The sequence below is a fragment of the Sapajus apella genome, unplaced genomic scaffold, assembly GCF_009761245.1.
Source record: "Sapajus apella isolate SASKATOON/1434 unplaced genomic scaffold, GSC_monkey_1.0 scaffold5, whole genome shotgun sequence".
Classification (NCBI taxonomy): domain Eukaryota; kingdom Metazoa; phylum Chordata; class Mammalia; order Primates; family Cebidae; genus Sapajus; species Sapajus apella.
Window position 1 is genome coordinate 36,698,323 of NW_022436945.1, and position 24,776 is coordinate 36,723,098.

Consider the following 24,776-nt stretch of genomic DNA (forward strand, 5'->3'; position numbering starts at 1 on the left):
CTTCCTGATGGCAGTGGAATGCTGCTTTATTTCTGTCTCACTTTTCTTCTGGGAAACTTGGAGAAAGGGATGAACTTTGAAAGATTGTTCTGTTTACTTGAGCTGCCCCCATTGATTTGCAACATTTACACCCTTTCTTTACTCCTCATCTATTTCTCTCCTTTCTTCTGCTTCGTGAAGGTGATGGTGCCAATGATGTTAGCATGATACAAGTGGCAGACATTGGGATAGGGGTCTCAGGTCAAGAAGGCATGCAGGTGAGTGGATATTGTGCACCCAAGTTCTGTGCCTTGACCTGCCCATCCAAAGGCAGCATTCTCCATGGTAAATTCTCTGTGGCCGAGTGAGTCTGTGTGTGGCTAGCTGAGGAGTAGGAGGCAGGAAGTTTACTCATCCATTCATTGATTATTTCCTAGGTGAGTATTATGGCATTTTCCTGGGTAATTTTAGCTGTATTGTTCACTTGTTAAATACAGAGCTTATCTAAATCACAGGAATATATATTTTAGTCCTGCAATAGCTGCGTAAATTCTGACTCTGAAGAAGCTACTATTTGAATGAAGGACCTAAAGATCTTGAGGCAGGAGAGGGAGGACCAAAATAAAAGGGGAAAGAAGAGGATATGACAGAGGAAGGAAGGAGGTGGGAGTGTCTGTGCACACATGTGTGTGTGTGTGTGTGTGTGTGTGTGTGTGTGTTGATTAGTATTTTAGGCACAGAATTCAGATAAAAGCTCATAATCCAGAAAACCGATTTTCATTCATGTATGGAACAAGCGCTGTCAGAGGAAGGTGGAATATGAGGCCTAGGGTTTCCCAAGAATTGTAAATTACAACATCTTTATGAGAGATGAGGGATTCACATACCTTTTGCCTGACACATTATACAAAGCCATATGAAGTCATAACTTCAATGCTTCTTAATATTCTCCCCGAGGAGAAGCAAATTCATATTGTGATGCGAAGACAGAGTTCTTGCTAAGGAAGCTGCTTTCTAGCAAAAAAGTTCATTGGTTGAAAGTGCACCATAAGTAGTAATCAAAGAGAAATCCTGTCTCATGTGACAGTATTGGGAAGCTGAGTGGTAAATCTAGGCAGTCCATAAAGGTTCTGTATGCATGGGTTTTGTCGTTGTGGTTGCTGCTGTTTTGTGTGTGTGTTTTGTCTTTTAATCTGCATGTAAGGTTTAAACAGCAGATGTAACTGATTGGACTGTAGTGACGGTGAGGCTGACAGGGCTGTGTCTGTTCTAACATGTTTGATGGCTCAAAATGACATTCTCTCCATTGCGTCTGCAGGCTGTGATGGCCAGTGACTTTGCCGTTTCTCAGTTCAAACATCTCAGCAAGCTTCTTCTTGTCCACGGGCACTGGTGTTATACAAGGCTTTCCAACATGATTCTCTATTTTTTCTATAAGAATGTGGTATGTAACCCCAGATAATTTGTCCCTTCTCCCTTCGTACCTTCCAAGCCTGTTGCATTAGGGATAAAAAGGAAGTGTCCTATGCTAAGCTCACTTTCCTTCTTTTTTTTTTTTGAGATGGTGTTTCGCTCTTGTTACCCAGGCTGGAGTGCAATGGCACAATCTTGGCTCACCGCAACCTCCGCCTCCTGGGTTCAAGCAATTCTCCTGCCTCAGCCTCCTGAGTAGCTGCGACTACAGGCGTGTGCCACCATGCCCAGCTAATTTTTGTATTTTTAGCGGAGACAGGGTTTCACCATGTTGACCAGGATGGTCTCGATCTCTTGACCTCGTGATCCACCCAGCTCGGCCTCTCAACCCTTATTGATGTATTGGGAGCAGCCAGGGACGGTCTTGCTGTCTTATCAGAACTAAGCTGGGAATGTGATATGTTTCAGCTGCTGACAGCAAATTGCCAGGCTTGTCCATCTGCTAACATTTTGTTCTCCCTGTGCATTTAAATTCAATCCTGTCTGTTTCATTTAAAATCTAATTTTTGACCTTCCATAAAAAAGACTGTGACAAGCAGAATTATGAAATGTTTAATGCTATCTGTCAGTAGAGAATGAGAAGGTTGGCTTCTGTTTTACTGGAAATACCAAAAAATATCAGCTCTTCCAAATTAATGCCCCTTGTGTTATAATAAAGATGCAGATACAGATGAAAACCTAGTATAATGTCTTAGTGTGTAGCTGGCTGGTGCTCACAGATACGAGAATTATCTAGCCAACCTATCAAATGTATTTGTGCTCAGTAGTTATTTGACGATAAAGGAACTGTATTTTAATTATGTAATTCCTAAAAGGGCAGAATTTGATTAGAAATCCAGGCCTCTACTCTCGAACATGCTATTTAAATTTTAGTTTCCTTTTTTTTTTTTTAATAAAATCATATGCATCTAAGTATCCTCTAAGTCGGGGTACTTAATGTAAATGTGTCATGAATTTTAGGTCAAATTCACTCTAGTCATTAAAGTTCATATGTAGTATGTTAGTAGTAGACAGGGGTTGATGTCACTCTATTAAAATACCATTTTGAGGAAAAAAAAAAAGTTGTTTTTAGGAGATCCCAAATGTGTATTTGAACTCTGTGTGCGTGTGTGCCTATGTCCATCAGTAGGAACATTTTTTTTTTTCCCTGCAGCACAATACACTTTCCAGGAATCTCTCAAGACTTTAATAATTAGAATTAACGCAGTTGGTCAAAGTTTAGTAAAACTCAGATAATTTAGGAAAATATTTGAAATGTATAAAATCTCTGCCTAAGTATGCACTTCTGGGGAAAACTGGGGCTTGTAATTTACACTTCCAGCACTTAGTGGTCAATGGCTTTTAAAGAGGAGCCCCCCTCCCAAGTTTTTATTTTAAACCTTTGCGTTTGTTCACCTCCTCCCCTATTGTGGCAATATCCATTCACCTCCTCTCCTCTTTTTAACTCCAGATTGAATCGAACAGTTAAGAAATACTAGTATTAGGAAGAGATGCTATACACTATCAGAGAGAGAGGGTGTTCACTAGTAGAGAGAATCAGGACCTCAGTGGTCTTCCTGCTCTGTAATCCTTGAGTGGCCATTCATATTGATAATCTCCAGACTTAATTTATATCTCTTATTTACCTAGCTAAACAGTGCATATTTTATATGCTGTGCAAAGGACTTGGACCAGAAGCCATTAGAGTAGCTTGTCTTTCTAAGGCCGTGGTTCTTGGATATTGGACAACCTTTGAGGTGCCAATGAAGACTATGGATTCATTCCTCCAGAATAGTGTCCCATACCACCTGTACCCAAGATTCATGCATTTTCAGAAACTGGGCATCATGCATGTCTATAGATGCTAGACTAAGAAAATCTCTTCTAAGGATTGTGGCCCTTGTCCTGAGGTTCTAATGTATCTATGATGACAATATTTTTTTATAAGAATATAAGACACTTTACAGATCATGACAACTTTCTTGTTTTTTTGCTTGTTTGTTGAGACAGGATCTCACTCTGGCCCCCAGGCTGGAGTGCAGTGGTGTGATCTCGGCTCACTGCAACCTCTGAGTTCAAGCTATCCTCCTACCTCAGCCTCCTGAGAAGCTGAGACTAAAGGTGTGCACCACCATACTCAGCTGATTTTTGCATTTTTTGGTAGAGATAGGATTTTACCATGTTGGACAGGCTGGTCTCGAACTCCTGACCTCAAGTGATTTGCCTGCTTCAGCCTCCCCAAGTACTGGCATGCAGGCATAAGCTACTGCATCCAGCCGATCATGACCATTTTCTAACTTGACCTTGACACTAATCCCTAAGGTAGTATAATTCTCATTTTAAGAGGAGGAAATAATTCAGGGAGGTTAGGAAAATGGCCTAAAGGCAAAGAATCAATGGGAGGTATCCCCCAGCCTTGAAACAAAACTCCCTCTCTATCTAAGTCCAGTGTCCTTTCCTGTGGCCTGCCCTGCTTGAGAGCATAGAGCTTTTTACACTGAACTTAGTTTGTCTGAGAAGACAAAATACTGCAGGAAACCATGTAGGATGCCCGCGACTGGCCTCTAGGGTGACCAACTGTCCTGGTTTCCCCAAGAGTGTCCCCATTTTAGCACCGGAAGTCCCAAGTCCTGGGAAACCCCTCAGTCTCAAGCAAACTGGGATGGTTGACCACTCTGCTGGCACCATTCCACTTTACCACTACGTATTTATAAACCCAGAAGGCAAGAGAATGGACATTTGTGCTGTGCCTACTCTGTGTCTGTGCCAGGGATTGGGCTAGTTCTCTTCATCGAGTGTTAAGTCCTTCAATTTGAATACTTGTTCTGCTACTTATTAGAACCACATGCCTGTGGGCAAGTTTCTTAGTCTCTCTGTTCCTCAGTATCTTAATCCAATCAGGCTGCCATAACAAAGTACCACAGACAGGTGGTACAGGGCTTGTAAACATTTCTTCCCCACTATTCTGGAGGCTGGAAATCCAGATAAGGGTACCAGAATAGTCAGGTTCTGGTGCAGGTTTTCTTCCAGGTTTTAGATTTCTCATTATATCCCCACATAAAAAGAGATGAGATGATGAGAGCTCACTGGGGTCTCTTTTATAAAGAAACTGATTCCATTCATGAGGCCTCCAATGTCATGACCTAATCACCCCCCAAAGGTACCACCTCCTAACATTGTCACAGTGAGGATATGCTCTGTGCTCTCAAGCAGGGAAGACCACAGGAAGCAACACTGGGCTTAGATAGAGGGAGTTTTATTTCAGGAGGATTTCATATGAATTTTGGGAGGACGCAAACATTCTGTTCATTACACTCAGTTTCCTGATTTGTAAAATGACAACAACAATGTAATTCCCAAGTTGTTGTGATGATTAAATGAATTATTCATAAAGCACTTAGAACAGTGCTAGTACCACATAGTAAATGTGGGGTGTGTGTATGTGTGTGTATGTGTGTGCTTACGTGTCTGTCTGTGTGTGTATATATATGTGCACACTTCAATTTAATAAAATATTTACCCAAAAAAGCTACAAGGTAAATTGTGGTCCTCTCTTATGTAAGAAAACTGCAGGGAGGCTGAGGTCACCCAGCTCAAAACGGCAGCATTTGGAATGTGTAATCATAGCACACATTACTGATTCTAAGATCTGAATGTCCTTCTTTGTGTCTCCAGGCCTACGTGAACCTCCTTTTCTGGTACCAGTTCTTTTGTGGATTTTCAGGAACATCCATGACTGATTATTGGGTTTTGATCTTCTTCAACCTCCTCTTCACATCTGCCCCTCCTGTCATTTATGGTGTTTTGGAGAAAGATGTGTCTGCAGAGACCCTCATGGAACTGCCTGAACTTTACAAAAGTGGTCAGAAATCAGAGGTAGGTGTTAAAACAAGAGTGTTTGGATGGATACATATCGATTGTCAACGCCAGTGTGTTTTCTTCATTAGCCAGGCCGAATATTGCAGTCCACTCAGAACTGTTTGAAATATCTGATTGTTTGAAAAGATCTCTACTCATGTAGCAGATATTAACTTACTTGCCTTTGAGAGAAATACAGATTAATCTATGAAGGGCTTTAGGTACTTATAAGAAGAAATCTCAAGTTTGAACCTTATAAACAATAATATCTAACATTTACTAAACCTCATTGCCATCTGTTGTGCTAACTACTTAACATTCCCTGTCTCACTGATCCTCATGAAAACAAGTTGAGACAGAACCTAGTATTGGTCCCATTCTAAGATAAAGCATCTCAACCTTGAAGGGGTTAAATAATTTTTCAAGAAATCCCACCACTAAAAAGTGGTTTGGCATATGTTAGAAATAATAGGTTCTGTTTAGTCTGAGTTTCAATTCTGGTTCTGCGTTATGTGACCTTGGTACATTTTTTAACTTGCCTGTGCTGCAGTTGTCTTTACTTTATGGAAATGAGGTAAGGATTAAGGAAGATAATACAGGTACAATTTCCAGCCATAATAAGCTTTCAATATTGTCATTTTTACCCTCCAGAATTAACCAGAAATTTGAGGAAATCACAAATTTAAAATAATGCGTTTATTTCCATGAGTCTAACTATCCTGACTTGAAATGGAATTGAGAGTCATTTAGCATCCTTATACTACCTAGAACAACCGACAGAGAAATCACAGATTCAGCTTTCAGGGAAGAAGAGAACCTCATAATCCTTTAATATCATCCAATCCTTTCAAATCAAGGAACTGCATGGATTTTCCTAAAGGAGTCCAATGTGACTTAAAATTCAAACCAGGATGCAAGAACATGTGGTTGATGTCACTGAAGCTTGTCCCAAGCCCCAGGCATAATTGAAATTCCAAGTCTATTGAGGAAAGGAGGATTGAGGGAGATTTTCAATTAAAGTTTTTATAGCCAGCATTTTAAAACCCCATTTGTATGGACTAAAGATTGGTATTGGTCCTTATCCTTGGGAGAAGTGAGATCATTGTTTACTGTTGTTGAATCCTCTCACCGATCCTTTGTACACATTGTTCTAGTGAAATGGCCAGTTTTATAAAACATGATCATAGCAGGCAGGTTGTCCCAGCATGTAGCTGTTGATAAAAGGTAACTGATTCCATTGACTTTATCCTCAAAAACGTGTCCTTTCTTTGAACTTGGTCTCCAAACAAATTGTTTCATGCTTGGGCCCTTTTCCTGTGTTCAGTGTAGTGAAATATACTCTCCAGGGCTACAGAATCTCTCTTCTCTAAAGATGAGTGTGGGAGTCTGCAGTCAGACACTTCCCTTCCACGAAGCCTCTCCCCTATCTCTCATCACCCACACAGCCTTCTTTTCTGTCTTTGGCTTCATGTCCAGATTTTCCCCTTTCAGTTTCCGGTAGACCCCATGAGTTAATCCCTCCAGCCTCTCATTTATCTTAATCATGATCCTTCCCTCTTTACTTTTGTTAGTCCTGTTCCTCATGTGACTGGGGGAAATTGTGTTTCTTTTCTTTTACTCTAGGTTCTTTGAGCAACCTCTGCTTCCCCAGATGCATGAAGTTACACTTTAACTTCTCCCTAAGTGGTTCTCTGTTGTCCGTGGCATTTTGCTTGCCCCTTTGTCTCTGGCACATTCTCTTCCACCATTGGATTGGGCTTCTGCTGAGATGTTATGAACACTTGGATAAAGAAAGGCAGGTAGAATATCCCATCATACCCAGTGAGGAAATAATAGAAGAAAAGAAAAGTGGGCTGGAAACAATGAATCTTCAATGCTTTGATTTTCCAGAGGAAAAAGGGATAAAAAAGGATAGATGTAAAAATTCCAAGTTTATTCTTTTAAAGAATAGAAGAATGTATGTGGAAAATTTGTATGGTTACAAAGCTTTGTTCTTTAAGAGACAGTGTAACATTTTCAAAGAAGTTTCAGCCTCTGCATTTGGAAGAAAACAAGACTGAGAGCATGTTAAGAAAAGACTAGCTCATGGATGTGACACGTTTTTCCATTTTTGTTCATGGGAGATATTACTAATAAATGATAGCACTCTTTCCTGCTGGATCTGAATGCAGCCTCAGAATCCTTCACACAACCTCAGAATCCAACTTCAATCAGAGTTGACTCTTGTTTGAAAATAATTTTCAATAATTTTACCATTCTCTACTTACTCTTTTTCTTTTTTTCTCTAAGAGTTGCGTAGGAAGCAGCTTAGTGCATGGAAACTTGTATACCAATACTTTATTAACTCGATACATATTTGTTGGGCACCTGCTATATCCAAGGCACTATTTTAGTCACTTAAATAAAAGAGTCAACATTCCGCTTTATGATGCTTGCATTCCATGGAGAGAACTAGAAAATTTATTAAACAGACAGAATTCCTGACAGTGATGATATACTTCTCAGGTTTCCACAGTAGTGAGTGCCTGAGTGGGCCCAACTTTTAAACTGGTTTGGTGTGCCTGTGTGACGAAGTAATATTTGAGCTAGGATACAAGTAATGAGAAACTGCTCATGTAGGAGATCCAGGAAAAGAATTCCTGGCAGAGAGAATAGCATAGGTAAGTCCCTGAGGAAAGAATGGATTTGGCACATTTGAGGAAAAGAATGAAGGTCACTTTGCAGAATCAAAATGGCAAGAAGTAATTGTGGAGAATTATTTAGTGGGCAAGCCATATAGGACCTTATAGGTCATGAGAAGAAACTTAGATGGTGTTGGAAATGCAGTGGAAAGTCATTGCGGGGAGTGGAAGAAGCCAGTTTGATTCATTAGAGAGATGGCATGAACTGATTTACATTTTTTTTTAGTCCATTTCCCATTTGCCCCAAGAATACTGCACTGGAAGCAAGCTGCCTCTTTTTTTTTTCTAAATGGGAAATGGGTTAAAGACCATCTGGCTGATTTGGGAAGATTAGATTGAGAGTAGAGGAGGAACAAAGAGGGCAGTTAGATGACTATGCAGCCATTCACAGAAACAGTTGATAGTGAATTGAAACGAAGGGAGTGATTTAGAGAAAGAGGAATGGATATAGTCGGAGAAGTTTTGGAACAGTACTTTCAGATCAGTAGGCAAGGAGGAATTAGGACTACTGGTGTATTTCAGCTAGATTTAAAATGTAACCAGTAATAAAGGCAACCTGAGTTGAATAAATGTTCCTTCAAGGATTTTTTTCATCATGTTTACTTGTGAACCCATCACATTCAATTACCCTCAGTCTTTACCTGTGTTGACAAATACCACTTATCTCATGAGTGAAAGAATGAAGAAATGGAGTTTTCTCTCAGAGAAGCAAATGAAATGTAAGTACTGGCTTGTGTTGTTTCTTTTCTTGGATCCTTGTTAATCTTACTCCCTCCCTATTATCTGCTTCATTTCTAGGCATACTTACCCCACACCTTCTGGATCACCTTATTGGATGCCTTTTATCAAAGCCTAGTCTGCTTCTTTGTGCCTTATTTTGTGAGTCTTTGTTCATTCAGTATATTTGTTATTAATGAATCAGTGATGCTTCTTTGTATTTTGCCACCAGTATCAGAATAAAGGAGGGCAGATTGCTTATATAATCAGGTTGATTATTAACTGACTAAATTATAATCTCCCCCAAAAACTATGGTTAGGTAATGGATTAAATTTAGATAGAAGTACCTAGTTTGAGTCCTCTTAGGTCTCTTGTTAACCTTGTACTGCTTAAAGAATTTTGTCAGTGACTTGAAACAAATTGGATGTCTGGCTGTATAATTAGATTAGTCAAAAATTAGACAGGCTGGGCACAGTGGCTCACACCTGTAATCTCAGCACTTTGGGAGGCCGAAGCAGGTGGATTGCTTGAGCTGAGGAGTTTGAAACCAGCCTGGGCAACATAATGAGACCCCCATCTCTAGACAAGTTTTAAAAATTAGCTGAGCATGGTGGTGTGGACCTGTGGCCCCAGCTATTTGGGAGGCTGAGGCAGGAGGATCACTTGAGCCCAGGAGCTCTAGGCTGCAGTAAACTGTGATTGTGCCCCTGCACTCCAGCATAGACAGCAGAATGAGACCCTGTCTAAAAAATAATCAGAGAGGAAATGCCAGAATATGAAAGCTTTTATTAGTGGTGCTGGGCTAATTCTACTCGAATGATATTCAGGGTATTAAATTTAAGATTCCATAAGTACTGTCGCTAAAACTATGAAACCTGTTTTACAGGTAAAGAACGGAAGAAATGTAACAAAGAAAAGAACGTATAAAATTTAATTTTAAAAAATTTAGGCTAACACCAAGCACAAAGCAGCATTGTGTAGCTGCTCACCCACATATACCCCTCTCCTCAAGAAACCTGTTTTATCATGGATGATATTAATAGAAGTACAGTATTAAGAATGAAAAATGATCATTTTTAAATTAACAGTTTTTATTTTTTTTTCAAATAAAATCATTTGAATTAGCCTTGCTGGAGTTTTCTGGCTCTACTGTACCTCAAGAGAAATATAAACAAGGCAATCTGAAGTATATTCAGAGGAGAATGAAGATGATGGTGAAACATGAGAAACTTGTGTCATTAGAGGAATAGTTTAAGGACTTGAAGACATATAGGAAAGGAGGGTATATTTACCTAGGAAAGGCAGTCATAATAACTGCCTCAAAGATTTGTAGCTCTGTTAAGTAGAACAAATTTATCTATACCTTAAAAAGCTACAAGTGTGAGTAAAAGGTTCCAGGAGGATCAATTATGATTCAGAATAAAGAGGAATTCCAGTTGAAAAAAATTGAAGATTAGATGCCCTCTCTGGAAGAGAGTCAGTCTCTTAGTTGTGAAAAATGTTCAAGTTTATTTCAAATGGCCACTTCACAAGGACATTGTAGAAGGGACTCAAGCCTTGGTTGAGCTATAGATGAAGTGATGCCCCCCACACCAAGTGTGCACAACTCACCAGGATCATCTAATGTTCTCTCTTTGTAGATCTACCAGGGCTCAGATATTGACATCTTTGCATTTGGAAACCCCCTGAACACAGCTGCTCTGTTCATCATTCTCCTCCATCTGGTCATTGAAAGCAAGAGTTTGGTGAGTGGTCTTCTTGCTTCTGAAGTAGCCAAAAGTATTTTATGCTTGGATATGACTTCTATTAGCAGTGACCCTGAAGATAAATGGTAATGAGAAGAGTAATGAATCTATGGGAGATGGGTGATCATAGCTACTCTGGGTGATCATTGAATGCCATTATGCTGAAGTTGATGTGTAGCTGGGGAAATTGGAAAACACCTGCCTGCTCCCTTTGGTAGTATTGGTGGCAGATGGTTCATGGAGACATGAGACAGACTAGAGGGATATTTACCCTTCATTCTTCAAGACCAAGTTGATAACTTTCAATGAAAATGAAAAAAGCTGTTGTATCATAATCCTGGTAAAGTGATTTTAGGGATGATTTTATCCCTTCCTCATAATTAAAAAAGGCCGTTTTGGCTCTCCTTTGGGTAAAACCCTTCAGTGGTTTCCCATTGTACTTGGAATAAAATTTGAAAGCCCTAAGATGATGCAATGATGCCATATTTCTCTCTCCAATCTCATTTCCACATATTCATGGGCTGGAACCACCTTATCCCTCTTTCAGTTTCTTCAGTACATTGAGCTCATTATCACTACAACATCAGGACCTTGGCACTTAACATATCTTTTAATGGAGGTATTTTTCATTCCCCCTTGTATCCCTGCATGTCACCCAGCTCAAATGTTATTTTAGATTTCATCAAAAATATAATTTCCCACAACAGCCCTTCTCTAACCACCCAGTCTTTGATACCATTCTCTTGCTTTTGCTCATAACTCTAATCATAATTTATAATTATTTATTTAATTATGTGATTATCTGAGGCCAGGTGCAGTGACTCACACCTGCATTTCCAGAGCTTTGGGAGGCTGAGGTGGGAGGATCACATGAAGCCAAGAACATAGCTGCTCAAGACCAGCCTGGGCAACATAGTGAGACCCTGTCTCTACAAAAAATAACCAACTGTGGTGGCACATGCCAGCAGTCTCAGCTACTCGAGAGACTGAGGCAGGAGGATCACTTGAGCCCAAGAGTTGGAGGCTGCAGTAAGCCATGATCATGCCACTGTACTCCAGCTTGGGAAACAGAGAGAATCCCTGTCTCTAAAAACAAAACAAAACAATGTGATTAGCTTATTCATCTTTATCTTCCGCATTAGACTATACTCTCTGTGAGGGAGGGGTTCATGCCTATTTTGTTCAACACTGTAGACCAGTGTTAAGGACAATACTAGCACACAGCAGGTGCTCAAAAAATATTTGAGTGGATAAATAAATGATTAAATAACCAGTTTTCAGTTTACCATCCTGGTAATATATGAATTTTAAATAGGAAACAGCTGAATAAGGTTATAGTTTGAAATATATGAAGTTATATTACAAAGTTGTTTATAACAATTTCTAAAGTAGGGTTGATTATTTTGGACATTAGTTGCGTTGCTTGTAATTATCTATAATCAAATCTTACAAGCTGAAATGTAGTAAAAGGTTAATACCTGCAAATACCACATGGGTAGAGTGAAGGGAATTATAGAACTGAAATATTTGGGATTGTTTTTATACCTATTCATTTTTAAGCAATTGCACTGGTACTTTTGGTAGCCACCTGAGAAAGTGCCAAAGATTCTGACATTTATTAATGTTCCAGAGGATTTATCACATAAAGTGTATCAGTTTGGGTTCACTGATTATTAGCAACATCATCTGGATAACTTGGACAAATGGAAAGTTATTAAAAATATAATGAAGAACCATGATAGAACAAAATAAAGAAAAGCAAAAATATGTGAGAAACCAGAGTGACTCCAGAGATCCACAGAACAGAGACTAATGGACAGGCTTGTCAGAATGGTCCTCTGGCCTGACTTGGCTCCATTCATTTTCTTTCGGCTCTTGCCCCATTGTGCTACAAGTCTACTCTCTTGTGATGGAATCTTATTTCCCTAGCTTCAGTCATAGGCTTTGGCTAGCGGAGGAATATTTTGTCAAGACTGCAAGCAATGCTGGCCATCCTCACCAAGACGGGAAATGAAAGCTAGAGTCAAAGATAAACAGTGACTACTGTTTAAAGGATGCATTGTTAGATAATTGTTTCTTATGCTGGAGGATGCATGGCTAGAGATCCTGGCCTTGCGGGTCTCTTGTCAATAAAGAATCAGCCATTCTGAAAGTATAAAACTCTTTCCCTTCATGCTCTTATTCACCATCTCATTGCCACCTCCCACTTCCCTGTTGGTTTTTACCCAGTATTCCTTGACTTTTACTCCTTTGTATCAATTCACTTAAATGTATAAACTCTGTGAAGTCACTATTTCACTTGCCAAAAGCATATTTTAAGAGAAAAAAAAATTGGAGCAATATGGCTCAAATAGAAGGAAAGGCATTTGAGAAAGAAGAAAAGGAATTATTGTTTTAAGGGCACAGATATCTTAATCCAGGAGTTAGCTAACGTTTTCCTTGTGGTTTATACATTTTATTTAAAAATAAGCAGTCTTTGTGACTCTTACGAAGATATCTGCCGTGGGGAAATACTTTGCAAGATTAGGAGAGAAAAGGAGAAAATCTGATTTTATTTGAAAATTATAGCCCTAGAAAATAAAATAGATTAATAAAGGCAGTGTTTCACTAAAAAGCATGATATGTGCCACCAGTAGTACACACCATGATTTTAAGTAGTACTGCAAACTGCACTAAATAACACTAAATACTATATAATGCGAAGGTAATTCTCTTTTCATACTTCTGATTATATCAAAGAGGTATCTCGTTTGATGCTATTATGTTTTATCATAGTAATTCTTGATCATTTCTCTTTATAACAGAGATTAATCAAATCCCAGACCCAGCACTTTTATAACAATGTTAGTATTATGAGGTTGGTAGAACAAAACTGCAATTATTTTTGCACCAGCCTCATACATTAAAATAGGGATATACTTTTCTTTTTTGAATTTAAATTTCTTTTTTTTATTTCTAAAATGTTTGCAGGTATATAGTAGGTGTATATATTTATGAGGTCCTTGAGATGTTTTGATGCAGGGATGCAATGTGAAATAACATCATGGAGAATGGGGTATCCTTCCCTTCAAGCATTTATCCTTTGAGTTACAGAAAATCCAAATAGATTCTTTAAGTTATGTTAAAATATACAATTACTATTGACTATAGTCACTCCATTGTGCTATCAAATAGTAGGTCTTAGTCATTCTATTTTTCTTTTGTACCATTAACCATACCCACCTCCCCCATACCTCCACTACCCTTCCCAGCCTCTGATAACCATCCTTCTACCCTCCATGAGTTCAACTGATTTGATTTTTAGATCCCACAACTAAGTGAGAACATGCGGTATTTGTCTTTCTGTGCCTGCTGTATTTCACTTAACATAATGACCTCTAGTTCCATCCATGTTGTTATAAGTGATAGGATCTCATTCTTTATTATGGCTGAATAGTATTCCATTGTGTATATGTACCACCTTTTCTTTATCCATTCATCTGTTGATGAACACTTAGGTTGCTTCCAAATATTGTCCATTGTAAACAGTGCTGCGGCAAACATAGGAAGGAGTACAGGTGTCTCTTCGATATACTGATTTTACCGATTTCCTTTCTTTTGGGTGTATACTCAGCATTGGGATTACTGGATCATATGGTAGCTCAATATTCAGTTTTCTGAGGAGCCTCCAAACTATTCTCCAGAGTTGTTGTACTAATTTACATTCTCACCAACAATGTACAAGGGTTCCCTTTCTTCCACACCCTAACCAGTGTTTGTTGTTGATTGTCTTTTGGGTACAAGCCATTTTAACTAGGGTAAGATATCTCATTGTACTTTCTTTTTTTTCTAGATAAAGTTACGTAGTAAGCCAATGTAAAGAAAAATAGTATTGCAAGATATACATGAATATGAAAGTAGCTAGGTATATATGAATATGAAAGTAGCTAGGCTGTGGTGTGACACACAAACATTTATTTCTTGCTCATATAAAGTTGGCTGACATTCTGGACAGCTCTAGAAGCAACTGTCCTCTGAGAGCACTTCTTGGTCAGTATGAAAGGAAGGAGACAGCATGAAAAATTGCACACCAGCTTCTAAGATGAAAGTTTTACATACCGTCTGTACTCATATTTTATTGGTCAAAGCAAGACAAATGGCCATGCCTAATTTCAAAGGAGTGTGGAAATGCAATCCCCCTGAACATTTACTCAGGGAGAGGAATAACATTAATGGTGAGCAACAGTACTGTCTAACACCTATTTGAATGGCTTAAGTTTGAGGTTCACTGGGTTAAGGTATTACATTAATGAAGAAACAGACCAATAAGTGACTATTTGAAAAAAAATTAAGGAGAAAATCCAGGCACCTCTTGGTGCATGGATAGTACAGAATAAACTAGTCAACAGAATTCCCTTTTGGCATTTGATTTGGTTTTACAGAATTCAAACAGTGACGTAACTTATTCACAAAAAATACTCCTATCTCCTCGACATCTTATATTTTGTTTGTTAAGGTTGCACCATTCATCCAGAGCATAGATGTGTTGTCTCTTTAATGGAGCAGATTTGTCCAGGTGGCAATATCATGTCAGTGAGAGAGCATTCATTTCCTCTGCTCTTCTTGTCTTACAGACTTGGATTCACATGCTGGTCATCATTGGTAGCATCCTGTCTTATTTTTTATTTGTCATAATTTTTGGAGCCATGTGTGTAACTTGCAACCCACCATCCAACCCCTACTGGATTATGCAGGAGCACATGCTGGATCCAGTATTCTATTTAGTTTGTATCCTCACAACGTGCATTGCTCTTCTGCCCAGGTATGGTATTTATTTTATCATTGAGGGAATAAATGGAATTATAGGCTAAGAGTCCTTCAAGCAACTACTAAGAATGGTTGGCAGGCCACTCTGTTTAGTAGTGAGAAAGTCAATCTGTGTCCTTGTTAAAATATTGGTTTTAACTGTTTTATCAGAGAACAAAACTGACTTAAGCAAACTGAGAGATTGATGTATCTCTCATGAAAAAGTTTATCCGGTTGAGAGTTCACAGGGTTAGTGTAGCTTTGCTTCACAGGGTTTTCTAAGGACCTAAATCCTTTCCTCTATCTTTTCACTTTGCTGTCTCCCAAGGGTCAGGCCCTTGTTTGGGCCCATTTTGTGCTGCTACAATGGTATACAACAGGTAACTTATAAACAGAAATTGATTGGCTTACAGTTTTGGAGGCTGAAAAGTCTGACGTCGAGGCACCAGAAGATTTGATGATTCTGATTCCAAGATGGCACCTTGAACACGGCATCTTCAGATAATGGAAGGGCAAAGAGGCAAAAGGGGGTCGAACTTGCCCTTTTATAATGGGATTGATCTCACTCATGAGGGCTCAACCTCATGACCTCTTAAAGGTCCTATCTCTTAATATTGTAAAAATGGCTGCTAAATTTCATCATGAGTTTTGGAGGGAGTAAACATTCCAACCATAGCAGCCCTCATCTGCATGACTGAAGATGACTCACCAGCTGATCCCCAACCCTGCTTGTCCCTGTATACAGGAATGGGAAAGTAGAGGGAAAGCAGCTTGGTTTTTGTATTTTTGTTTGTTTTTCTTGTAGTAGCATGAACCTGTGAATGTACATTGTAACTGAGTGGCTAAAATCTCGGGGTTTCTAAAGGCAAGAAGGGGAGAGTGTGTATTGAGGGACAAGTAGCAATCTCTGCTACAATCTGTAAACACTGAACACTTTCAACTCTCCTGTCTTATCTGAGTTCATTTATCCGCCCCCCCATTCTAGTTTAATCTGATTTATAATATTGTGTGGGATGGAAATGACTCAGAAGAATACATGGATTTTTAATATATAGATTTTTGGAACTCAGAATGCATCATCTTTGCAGTTTCACAAAATCTGCTTAGCTGGAAAGATTATAACAAATAATTGTTCTGCTTTTTTTAAACATAAATGAGTTTTAATGGTGAGTTCACATAATTCTATAACAGCATCAATAAACTGTGGCAAACAGGCCAAATTTGGCTACTGTCTGATTTTGTAAATAAAGCTTTGTTAGAACATAGTCATAGTCACTTACTTACATATGATCTATGGCTGCTTTTGCAATACAACAGCAGAATTGAATAGTTCCAGCAAAGATTGTCTGACTTGCAATGCCTAAAACATTACTATCTGGCCCTTTACAGAAAAAGTTTGCCCGCTCTGATCTGTATCTGTATCATACGGCACACTGGACACAACCCTTTTTGTTTTTGCTGATGAATGTCTCTTCTAGAAATGCATAAGAAAACCCATCTGAGTTACTCAATGGTACTTATACATAACAATATCACTGTGAAACTAAGATACTTCTATAATGCTCACTGCTATTGCCAGCTTCTGGATTAAAAAACTGACAAGATGGACTTATAGAATTTCTGAAAAAAAACAATTACTTTAAGGTTTTAGCTTTAAAAATTCTGGGCCTTAACAGTATTGTTCTAATATTATTGTGGTAAGCTAAATATGACTCCCTAAAAGATTTCCATGTCCTAATTCCTGTAACCTATAAATGTTATCTCATGTGGCAAGGAAAGTACTTTGCATAAGCTATTACATTATGTATCTTGAGACGGGGAGATTACTCTGAATTATCCACGTGGATCCTAAATGTAACCACAAGTGTCCTTATAAGAAAGAGGCAGAGGGAGATTTGACACAGAAGAGGAGAAGGCATTTTGATTATGGGGTCAAAGATTCCTTAGCCACAAGCCAAGAAATGTCAGAAGCCACCAGAAGCTGGAAGAGGCAAGGAATAGATTATCTTCTAGAGGTTCCAGAGGGAGCATGGCCCTTCCAATACCTTGGTTTTGGCTCAGTGAAGCTAATTTCATAATTTTTTGCTTTGAGAATATTTAGAGAATAATTTTTGTTCTTCTAAGCTACCAAGTTTATAATAACTTGTTATAGCAACCATAGGAAACTAATACAGATTTTGGTACCCAGAATAGTTTTCTGCTATAACAAATGCCTAAAACTGTGGAAGTGGCTTTGAAATTGGATAATGAGCAGAGGCAGGATGAATTTTAAGGCAAATAATAGAAAAATCCTCCTATACTTCCTTACACAGGTTCTTGGTAGAAATATTGACATTAAAGTTGTAACCAGTGATCTTGATAGCTACGTTTACTTATTAGTTCCAATTTTTTTTTAGATTTTCTACGTATACAGTCATGCCATTAGCAAGTAATGACCAGTGTATTTCTTTCTTTCCAATACTTAGGCACTTGATTTTTCTTATTGACCTGGCTAGGAAAGCTTGTCTTGTTTCTGATCCCAGAAGGAAAGATTTCCATATTTCCCTATTAGTTATGATGTTTCACATAGAATTTTATTACTATACTATTAACCAGATTGAAGAAGTTCCATTCTATTCTCTGTTCCACATTAAAAAATACATAAATTTGTGTATCCATTGAGATAAGATTTTCTTTTTTATACTGTTAGTGTAGTAAATTACATTAATTGCTTTTATAATATTAAAACAATCTCGCATTACTGAAAAATTAAGTTACTACTGGTGAAGTTTCAGAAGAAAATGAAGAAGTCAGACAAAGCCTGTATCATCAGACATAGAAAATACATATATCATCATACACAGAAGGTTGCTAGAAATATGAATGCTCAAGTGCACTGATGAGTACTTGGAAGTAAGTGAGAAACATGCTTTGGCAATTTGAGGGAAGTGGATCTTTCAAATATTGGCAGAAAATTTAGCTGATTATGTTCTACAGTAACATGGAAAGCATAATTTGTAAGCAATGAACTCGGATATTTGGCTGAGGAGGTTTCTAAGTAAAGTGTTGAAGGTATGTCCTGATTTACTCTTACTGCTTACAGTAAAATGTGAGAGGAAAGAGACGGAAGGGAAAACTGCTAAGCCACAAGGAACTTGGTTTAGGAAATTCTCAGTCTATCCAGATTGTAAAAGTTGCTAAAATTAGGAGATTGACTGTTAGGAGTATGTTCTGGAGAGAATTATGAGAGCATACCTGGATTCTGCTAGTGCTGAAGAGATTAGGTATGTGATTCCTGGATCTCCTCAACCATTGCAGCAGTAACCAGGAAAAGAGATGAGGTTATTCAGGAAAGATCTGGGGTGCCTTCTCTTATCTAGTGGCATGAATCCCAATGACATACATAATAGACTCACAAGATTTTTTGGGGAATGTTATACCAGAAGAAATACAGCTTAGTCTAGGAAAGGACATGTTTGTGGTACCTTGTTATATATAATAGCCATAGGAAACTAGTACAAATAGATAATGTTTTTAACACTTACTGTGTGTCAACACTCTGCCTATATTGTCTCATTTAACCTAACAAGCCTATGTAGCAGCTATTTATATCTCTACTTTTATAGTTTACTGATTTTTGTTTTTTAATAAACACTTACATGGTAATTACTATTTTCTAATTGCTTTGCAAATGTTAATTTAATCAATATTGTTTTATCTCCATTTTATATTAGAGTTCAGTTACCCTCCCCCTTTATATCAGGAGCCAAGTGGCCACCAGACCCTTTTATTTTTTTAATTTGTTAGTATTTAGGGGGTTTCTGTAATGCATTTGAGGCGAATTTAATTCTGCTGATGTCTCTTGTCACCTAGGTTTGTATACAGAGTTCTTCAGGGATCCCTGTTTCCATCTCCAATTCTGAGAGCTAAGCACTTTGACAGACTAACTGCAGAGGAGAGGACTGAAGCTCTCAAGAAGTGGAGAGGGGCTGGAAAGATGAATCAAGTGACATCAAAGAATGCTAACCAATCAGCTGGCAAATCAGGAAGAAGACCCATGCCTGACTCTTCTGCTGTATTTGCAATGAAGTCAGCAACTTCGTGTGCTATTGAGCAAGGAAACTTATCTCTATGTGAAACTGCTTTAGATCAAGGCTGCTGTGAAACTAAGGCCTTTGAGATGGCTGGACCCTCCAAAGGTTAAGAAAGCCAGATACCCTCCTTGGAATTGCAAGTATTCTTTCAAGGTTGGAAGAGGGATTTTGAAACAGTATCTCTCCAAGCAAGAATTTTCCATAAGGGACAAGGCTTGGAAACCTGACATGATGAGGATCATTATTGTATGTTTGTATATGCATTTGTAATAGAGGGCTAGAGTTTGACCTAGACAGAGTTTAAGAATGAAACAGAACCAAATGCTTTTATAAAACTTTTTGGATTTTGTAAAAGCATTTTCATTCTTTTAGAAATTCAAATACTTTCAAGGGGAGTCATTTGAGATATATTTATTTTACTAGAAGATCTTATATTCTAGGGAAACGCTTTAAATGGGCAAGTTCTAGCCAGGCGCAGTGGCTCACGCCTGTAATCCCAGTACTTTGGGAGGCTGAGGCAGGTGGATCACAAGATCAGGAGTTCAAGACCAGCCTTGCCAACTTGGTGAAACCCCATCTCTAGTAAAAATACAAAAATTAGCTGGGCGTGGTGGCGCACACCTGTAATCCCAGCTACTAGGGAGACTGAGGCAGGAGAATTGCTTGAACCAAGACCCAGGAGGCGGAGGTTGCAATGAGCCAAGATCGCGCCACTGCATTCCAGCCTAGGCTACAGAGTAAGACTCCATTTCAAAAAAAAAAAAAAAGAAAGAAAAAAATGGGCAGGCTCCAATCTGAATTTTTTAATTAAGGAAAAAGTAGTTTTTAGATGAATTGGTTAGGACTCGGAGGAAATATGGAAAAAGCGTTGTAGATGGTTAATTTACAGGTAAAGTCCCAAGAGCCTTTTAAACAACAAGGTACCTAAAATAAGGTATACTTGTACTGCTTAAAATACAGTTAGTGACTATTTATAGCTTTTTATTTCCTATGGGAAGATGCTTTTAGTCTTCTGACTGAAGATGTAGGCATACCTCTCTGCTCATTTCAGTGTTTTCCTGAGGTGGAGCCTTCACTGGAAAGGGGAAAGAGGGATTCTAGGGTTTCATCAGGGATCAGGAATGCATTCCTCTCTCAGCTTCCAGTCAGGAGAAGACCTTTTATGAGATCTGCCTCTGTATAGATGTTGTCAATTAGGAAACTGAAGCCATAGGTCAGGCAGACATCAGCTCTGCCTGTAGCCTATTGGGCAATTTCCAGTGTTCTAAAACTGACAATAGCGTAATCAAAGTGATACAATCAATTTCAAAACAATCTTCTGGAGACCTCTTGAAGGTTCATAGTGTTTTACAATACCATGAGACTTTTCAGGTGTTGGAGCCTCTAAAATAAGAGATATAAACTGAAAATAATACAAGTTGTTCTCTGGAGGTTTCTATGAGGTTCTCAGAAAAATTTGGTTTTAAAATACATTTGAGGACAGGAATGTCTACAGCAAGTTTACTGCTATTGCAAATCATGTATGCTGGCTTTAGTTATAACAAAGAAACTATACTAAGTAAGGACAGGTGCTGTTATAAGATCATATATTCCTGTTGAAGTTCTTTTGAAATCCTATCTCTACGTATTGTATTTGAAAGTTGTCAGCCACCAATCATCTAGAATGTCCTTCCTGAGTCTCCATGCTCACATGCGATGTCTACATCAAGGTCTTCTTAATGACTGTTATTCTCAGGGTTTAGTTTTCTACCTTCTGCCAACTATTCTGGTCTGATATTTTTGTAGCTTTCTATTATTATTGCAAAGTCTTTTACATAAGCTGATTTCTAGAACTTTCAAAATCTACATAGCTAATGGAAGTTACTTTCTGCTTTCTTATGACTTTTTTTTTAAATAAACTGTTTCATAAATCATGTATACTGAAAAACTGTCATCACTCTTGTAAACATTTGCCGAATCCAACTGTGAATAGTACCAGAACTTAGAAGGAAAGTCACGAACCATGTCTTTTACCAGCATATTGCTTTTGCCTTTTCTTATATGGAAAATCACTGATGTCATATCATTTATTATCCTCATAGCAACTGCCATTCATTCCCTGAGATTGTCATCTTCTGATAAACAATAATTTAGAGATACATTCAGTTGTAAATAAAAAGGTTAGACTCTGAGGACAAAGAATGAGCTAAAAAACACTAAGAAAAAAATCAATTTTCAGAATGCCAATTATCTGTACATATGAATAGAGGAAAATATTGAGTGTTAATGTTATGGGGTCACAATCTCGTATCCACAATTCCAAAATCTCCAAACCTCTGAAAACTGAAATGTATTTCTTAAATTAGGCATAAATTCAATGTCCCGAACAAATTATAAGGCTATTTATGTACTTTACTTACTGTAATCTTCACATACTTTGCTACAGAAATATTAATATATTTCATTACTGAGTGCTAAACTGTATTCCTTTTTAAAAATTGAAAAATTTTGAATTCTGAAACACATCTGGACCTTAGGCTAAGGAGGTTGGAATCTGTATGAAGCCTTATAAATGGTGACATTTATAAGTCAATACTCTTTTATATAAAGTTACCCAAGCTGGTGTGTATTTCACCAAATTTGGGGGGACCAAGTATTATATCATTGCTCTCAGTAAACAAAATTGATTAATAGTATATATATTTGGGATATAACCTTATTACAAAAGATTTATAAAATAATTGTGTTGGGTTCCTGAAATTTATCCTAGATGTTAAAGATCTCTGCGCCCTTACCAGGACGAAAGTTCTCACTGAACACTCAGTGGGCAATTCGAGACTATTAGCAACCTCTAAGTTCAGACCAATCAAGGAGCCATTGGTCCTCTAAAATAAAAGTGCACACACCTGTGAGAGTGAGATATAAGGGAGGCGAACTGTGATTGGCAAACAGGTGCCAGCACGCCATTATAGAGATAGAAACAATTTCCTAGGACTTGTAACCCATATCCATTTAAAAAAAAGTGATTAGACCATTTTATTTGTATTAAGAATTATTTAAAATAAGTATAATATGTATATTTCACTGAACCTAAGTTGAGCAAGGCTAAAAGTTGATACATTAAGAATGTACCTACCACTATAGCAAAACTGACATACGTTCTTGAACTTTCATACAATCGTGACCACAATTCAGTTGCTAGATTTCACGCTCTCCTTAGGTTTATACAAACTGCAAGACAGGAGATGAATAATATGGAAATTATTAAGACAATTTTTTGAATTTCATATATGTTTACACATAGAAAAGTTAAAAAATACATGTATAAAATTGCTGGTAGTATCTATCTGGAATGCTGAGGCAGTCTAGGTTGCTGGTGGAGGTTAGTAGGGAATCCTAGTTGTTTAAAAGGCAAAATGGATGCCTAATTAAATCAGGTATATGTGAAGATTTGTGTTTTAAAGATTTTTAGTGGGAAAAATACTTTTAACCACTAATTGCTTCAGAAATTGATTTGCATAAAGTGTCCTAGTGCTTAAAATCATCTCTATAATTTTAATTACCATTGAGAAGAAACCAGATATTAAACATCTTTTGAGGAAAGTTACCAAATGTTTTACTCCATGCAAAGTTTTACAATGCTTTAAAATATAGTTTTTATGACCTTGTTGGCACACATGAGTGCAAGAAAACTGAAAAATATTTAATTGAGCAAGAGATGCAATTTAATTTTCTTTTTTAAAAATTGTATCTCTCATCTAAATTCTCCTTTGCAAAGCTTCTATCCAGTTCTTTGCCACATAAGTAAAACAAAGTATTGCCCATAAATATCAACCTAGTTGTTGCAGTCTCATCAGCCAACTGATATACACTGAAAAAACCCAGCTATGGGAAAGTTCTATAAAAACTCTTCTATAAAATTATAAGCTTGATATACATCCAGAATGGGGGTTCTATAATGCAAGTGTTAATACTGATCTCTAAAGAACTTTGCATTCAATATGTCTTGCTACCTATATGGATGACATTGGTCTTTTATTGCTGTCTTTTATCAGTTCTCAGAATTACGCAAACGTTAGAAGAGTAATAGTAAATACTTTAAATGTGTAAATTATCTTGGCTTTTAATAAATCAAAAGCAAGTCTCCAATGTTAACAGTGAAATTTACCACTATGCTGCTGAGTTGAGAAACAAAAACTGGCAGAGATAATTAATCAGCCTAAATCTCTATATCTTTTTTGTGATGGTATAAAAGAGAACATTCCATAACCTGTTATTGTAGCACCTGCATGATTTTAAATCCCTCTAGAGTTGATAATTTTGTGCTACAGTCATGGCTAGGCCTGGCAAAAGAACAAAGTCTGCTTTGTGTTATTTTTTGTAAAGCCTTTCATTGAACCTGAAATAAGAGAAAAATGAAGGTAAAAAATAAGTTGAGGAAAATTAGTCCAAAACAAACATGCAGATTTGCAGTACATGGTTGAGCAATTCTATCCATGAAAAGTGCTTCTGTACAGCTCTCTGCAGAAAGCTCTTCACAGTCAAGAAGACCATTTTCTGTTCGTGTAGCTGGCAAAAGTCTCTGATGATCCTTATAATTACTTTAGGAGAAAGGTCTGGATGTATATCTGTCTTTTGATCCATTCGATGAAATATGATACATTACTATAAACGCCAGGCCCGAGGACTTTGGAAAAGCAGACAGAGCCCCATGAAGTTAATCCAAATAATGTCCACTGTCCTCCAGGGTGCTCACAAACAAGAGGCCCACCACTGTCGCCCTGCAATGAGTAGTGGCAGGAGTTAGTAACTGGTATTTCAGAGCCTTAATGTGTGTCCATTAACCAACTTGGAAAATTTCAACAAAGCTTTCCTTGTCTGTCTGTGGAGGAATTGTGCTTTCCACTGTAAAAATGGAAGTTTCAAATAAACAACTTAAGCTCTGATCATTAAAAGGGTGGAGTGCCTTGGGAATAAATTATATTTTTTCCCACCAGGAAATTAAAAGACTTTTTCCGGCATTTTCTGCACTTACAAAAATATGTTAAAGTTTTTAAAAAGTACCAGAATTATCTCAAAATTGACCTCATTCTTTAAGCTTGATTTATCTTATAACTGTGAAAAGTACCCAAAATGGAATAAAGATCCCCCCCCACACACAGTTCTACAAACATATTCTAAAATACCTATTTTTTAAATTCTTGTTTTGTGAATGAATACATTAAATATAACACAATTTGGGGTTCCTCATCTCACTTCTTAATAGTTCTTAGGACTTTTTGATTTGGCATAGTTGAATAAAAAATGAGACCACTTAAAATTATTTATAATGAATATTTTCATTAATAGGCTATATTTTATTTCATATATATAGGGATTTTCATTCTTGATATTTAAGGATTCCAGTTAATTTTATCATTAACTATATTCCCCCAGCATTTTATCATTAACTTTATCCCCCAAATATAGTTAATGATAAAATGTTATGGGATTAGATATAGTAAGG

General features: G+C 37.6%; 2 protein-coding genes across 2 annotated transcripts in view; one reads left to right on the top strand and one right to left on the bottom strand.

The window, feature by feature from the left end:
- The window catches only part of ATP10D (ATPase phospholipid transporting 10D (putative)), a 106,308-nt gene extending 86,486 nt beyond the window's left edge, over positions 1–19,822 (top strand). The window contains exons 17-23 of the mRNA XM_032274098.1: positions 181–257; positions 1,298–1,423; positions 5,107–5,307; positions 8,769–8,849; positions 10,329–10,433; positions 15,047–15,234; positions 19,071–19,822. Of these exons, the coding sequence (XP_032129989.1) occupies positions 181–257; positions 1,298–1,423; positions 5,107–5,307; positions 8,769–8,849; positions 10,329–10,433; positions 15,047–15,234; positions 19,071–19,401 (1,109 nt within the window). The 3' untranslated portion in view covers positions 19,402–19,822. The remainder of the gene's footprint in view (positions 1–180; positions 258–1,297; positions 1,424–5,106; positions 5,308–8,768; positions 8,850–10,328; positions 10,434–15,046; positions 15,235–19,070) is intronic.
- A 529-nt stretch (positions 19,823–20,351) lies between these two features.
- The window catches only part of CORIN (corin, serine peptidase), a 256,114-nt gene continuing 251,689 nt past the window's right edge, over positions 20,352–24,776 (bottom strand). Inside the window, exon 23 of the mRNA XM_032274329.1 lies at positions 20,352–24,051. Within this exon, the coding sequence (XP_032130220.1) occupies positions 23,869–24,051 (183 nt within the window). The 3' untranslated portion in view covers positions 20,352–23,868. The remainder of the gene's footprint in view (positions 24,052–24,776) is intronic.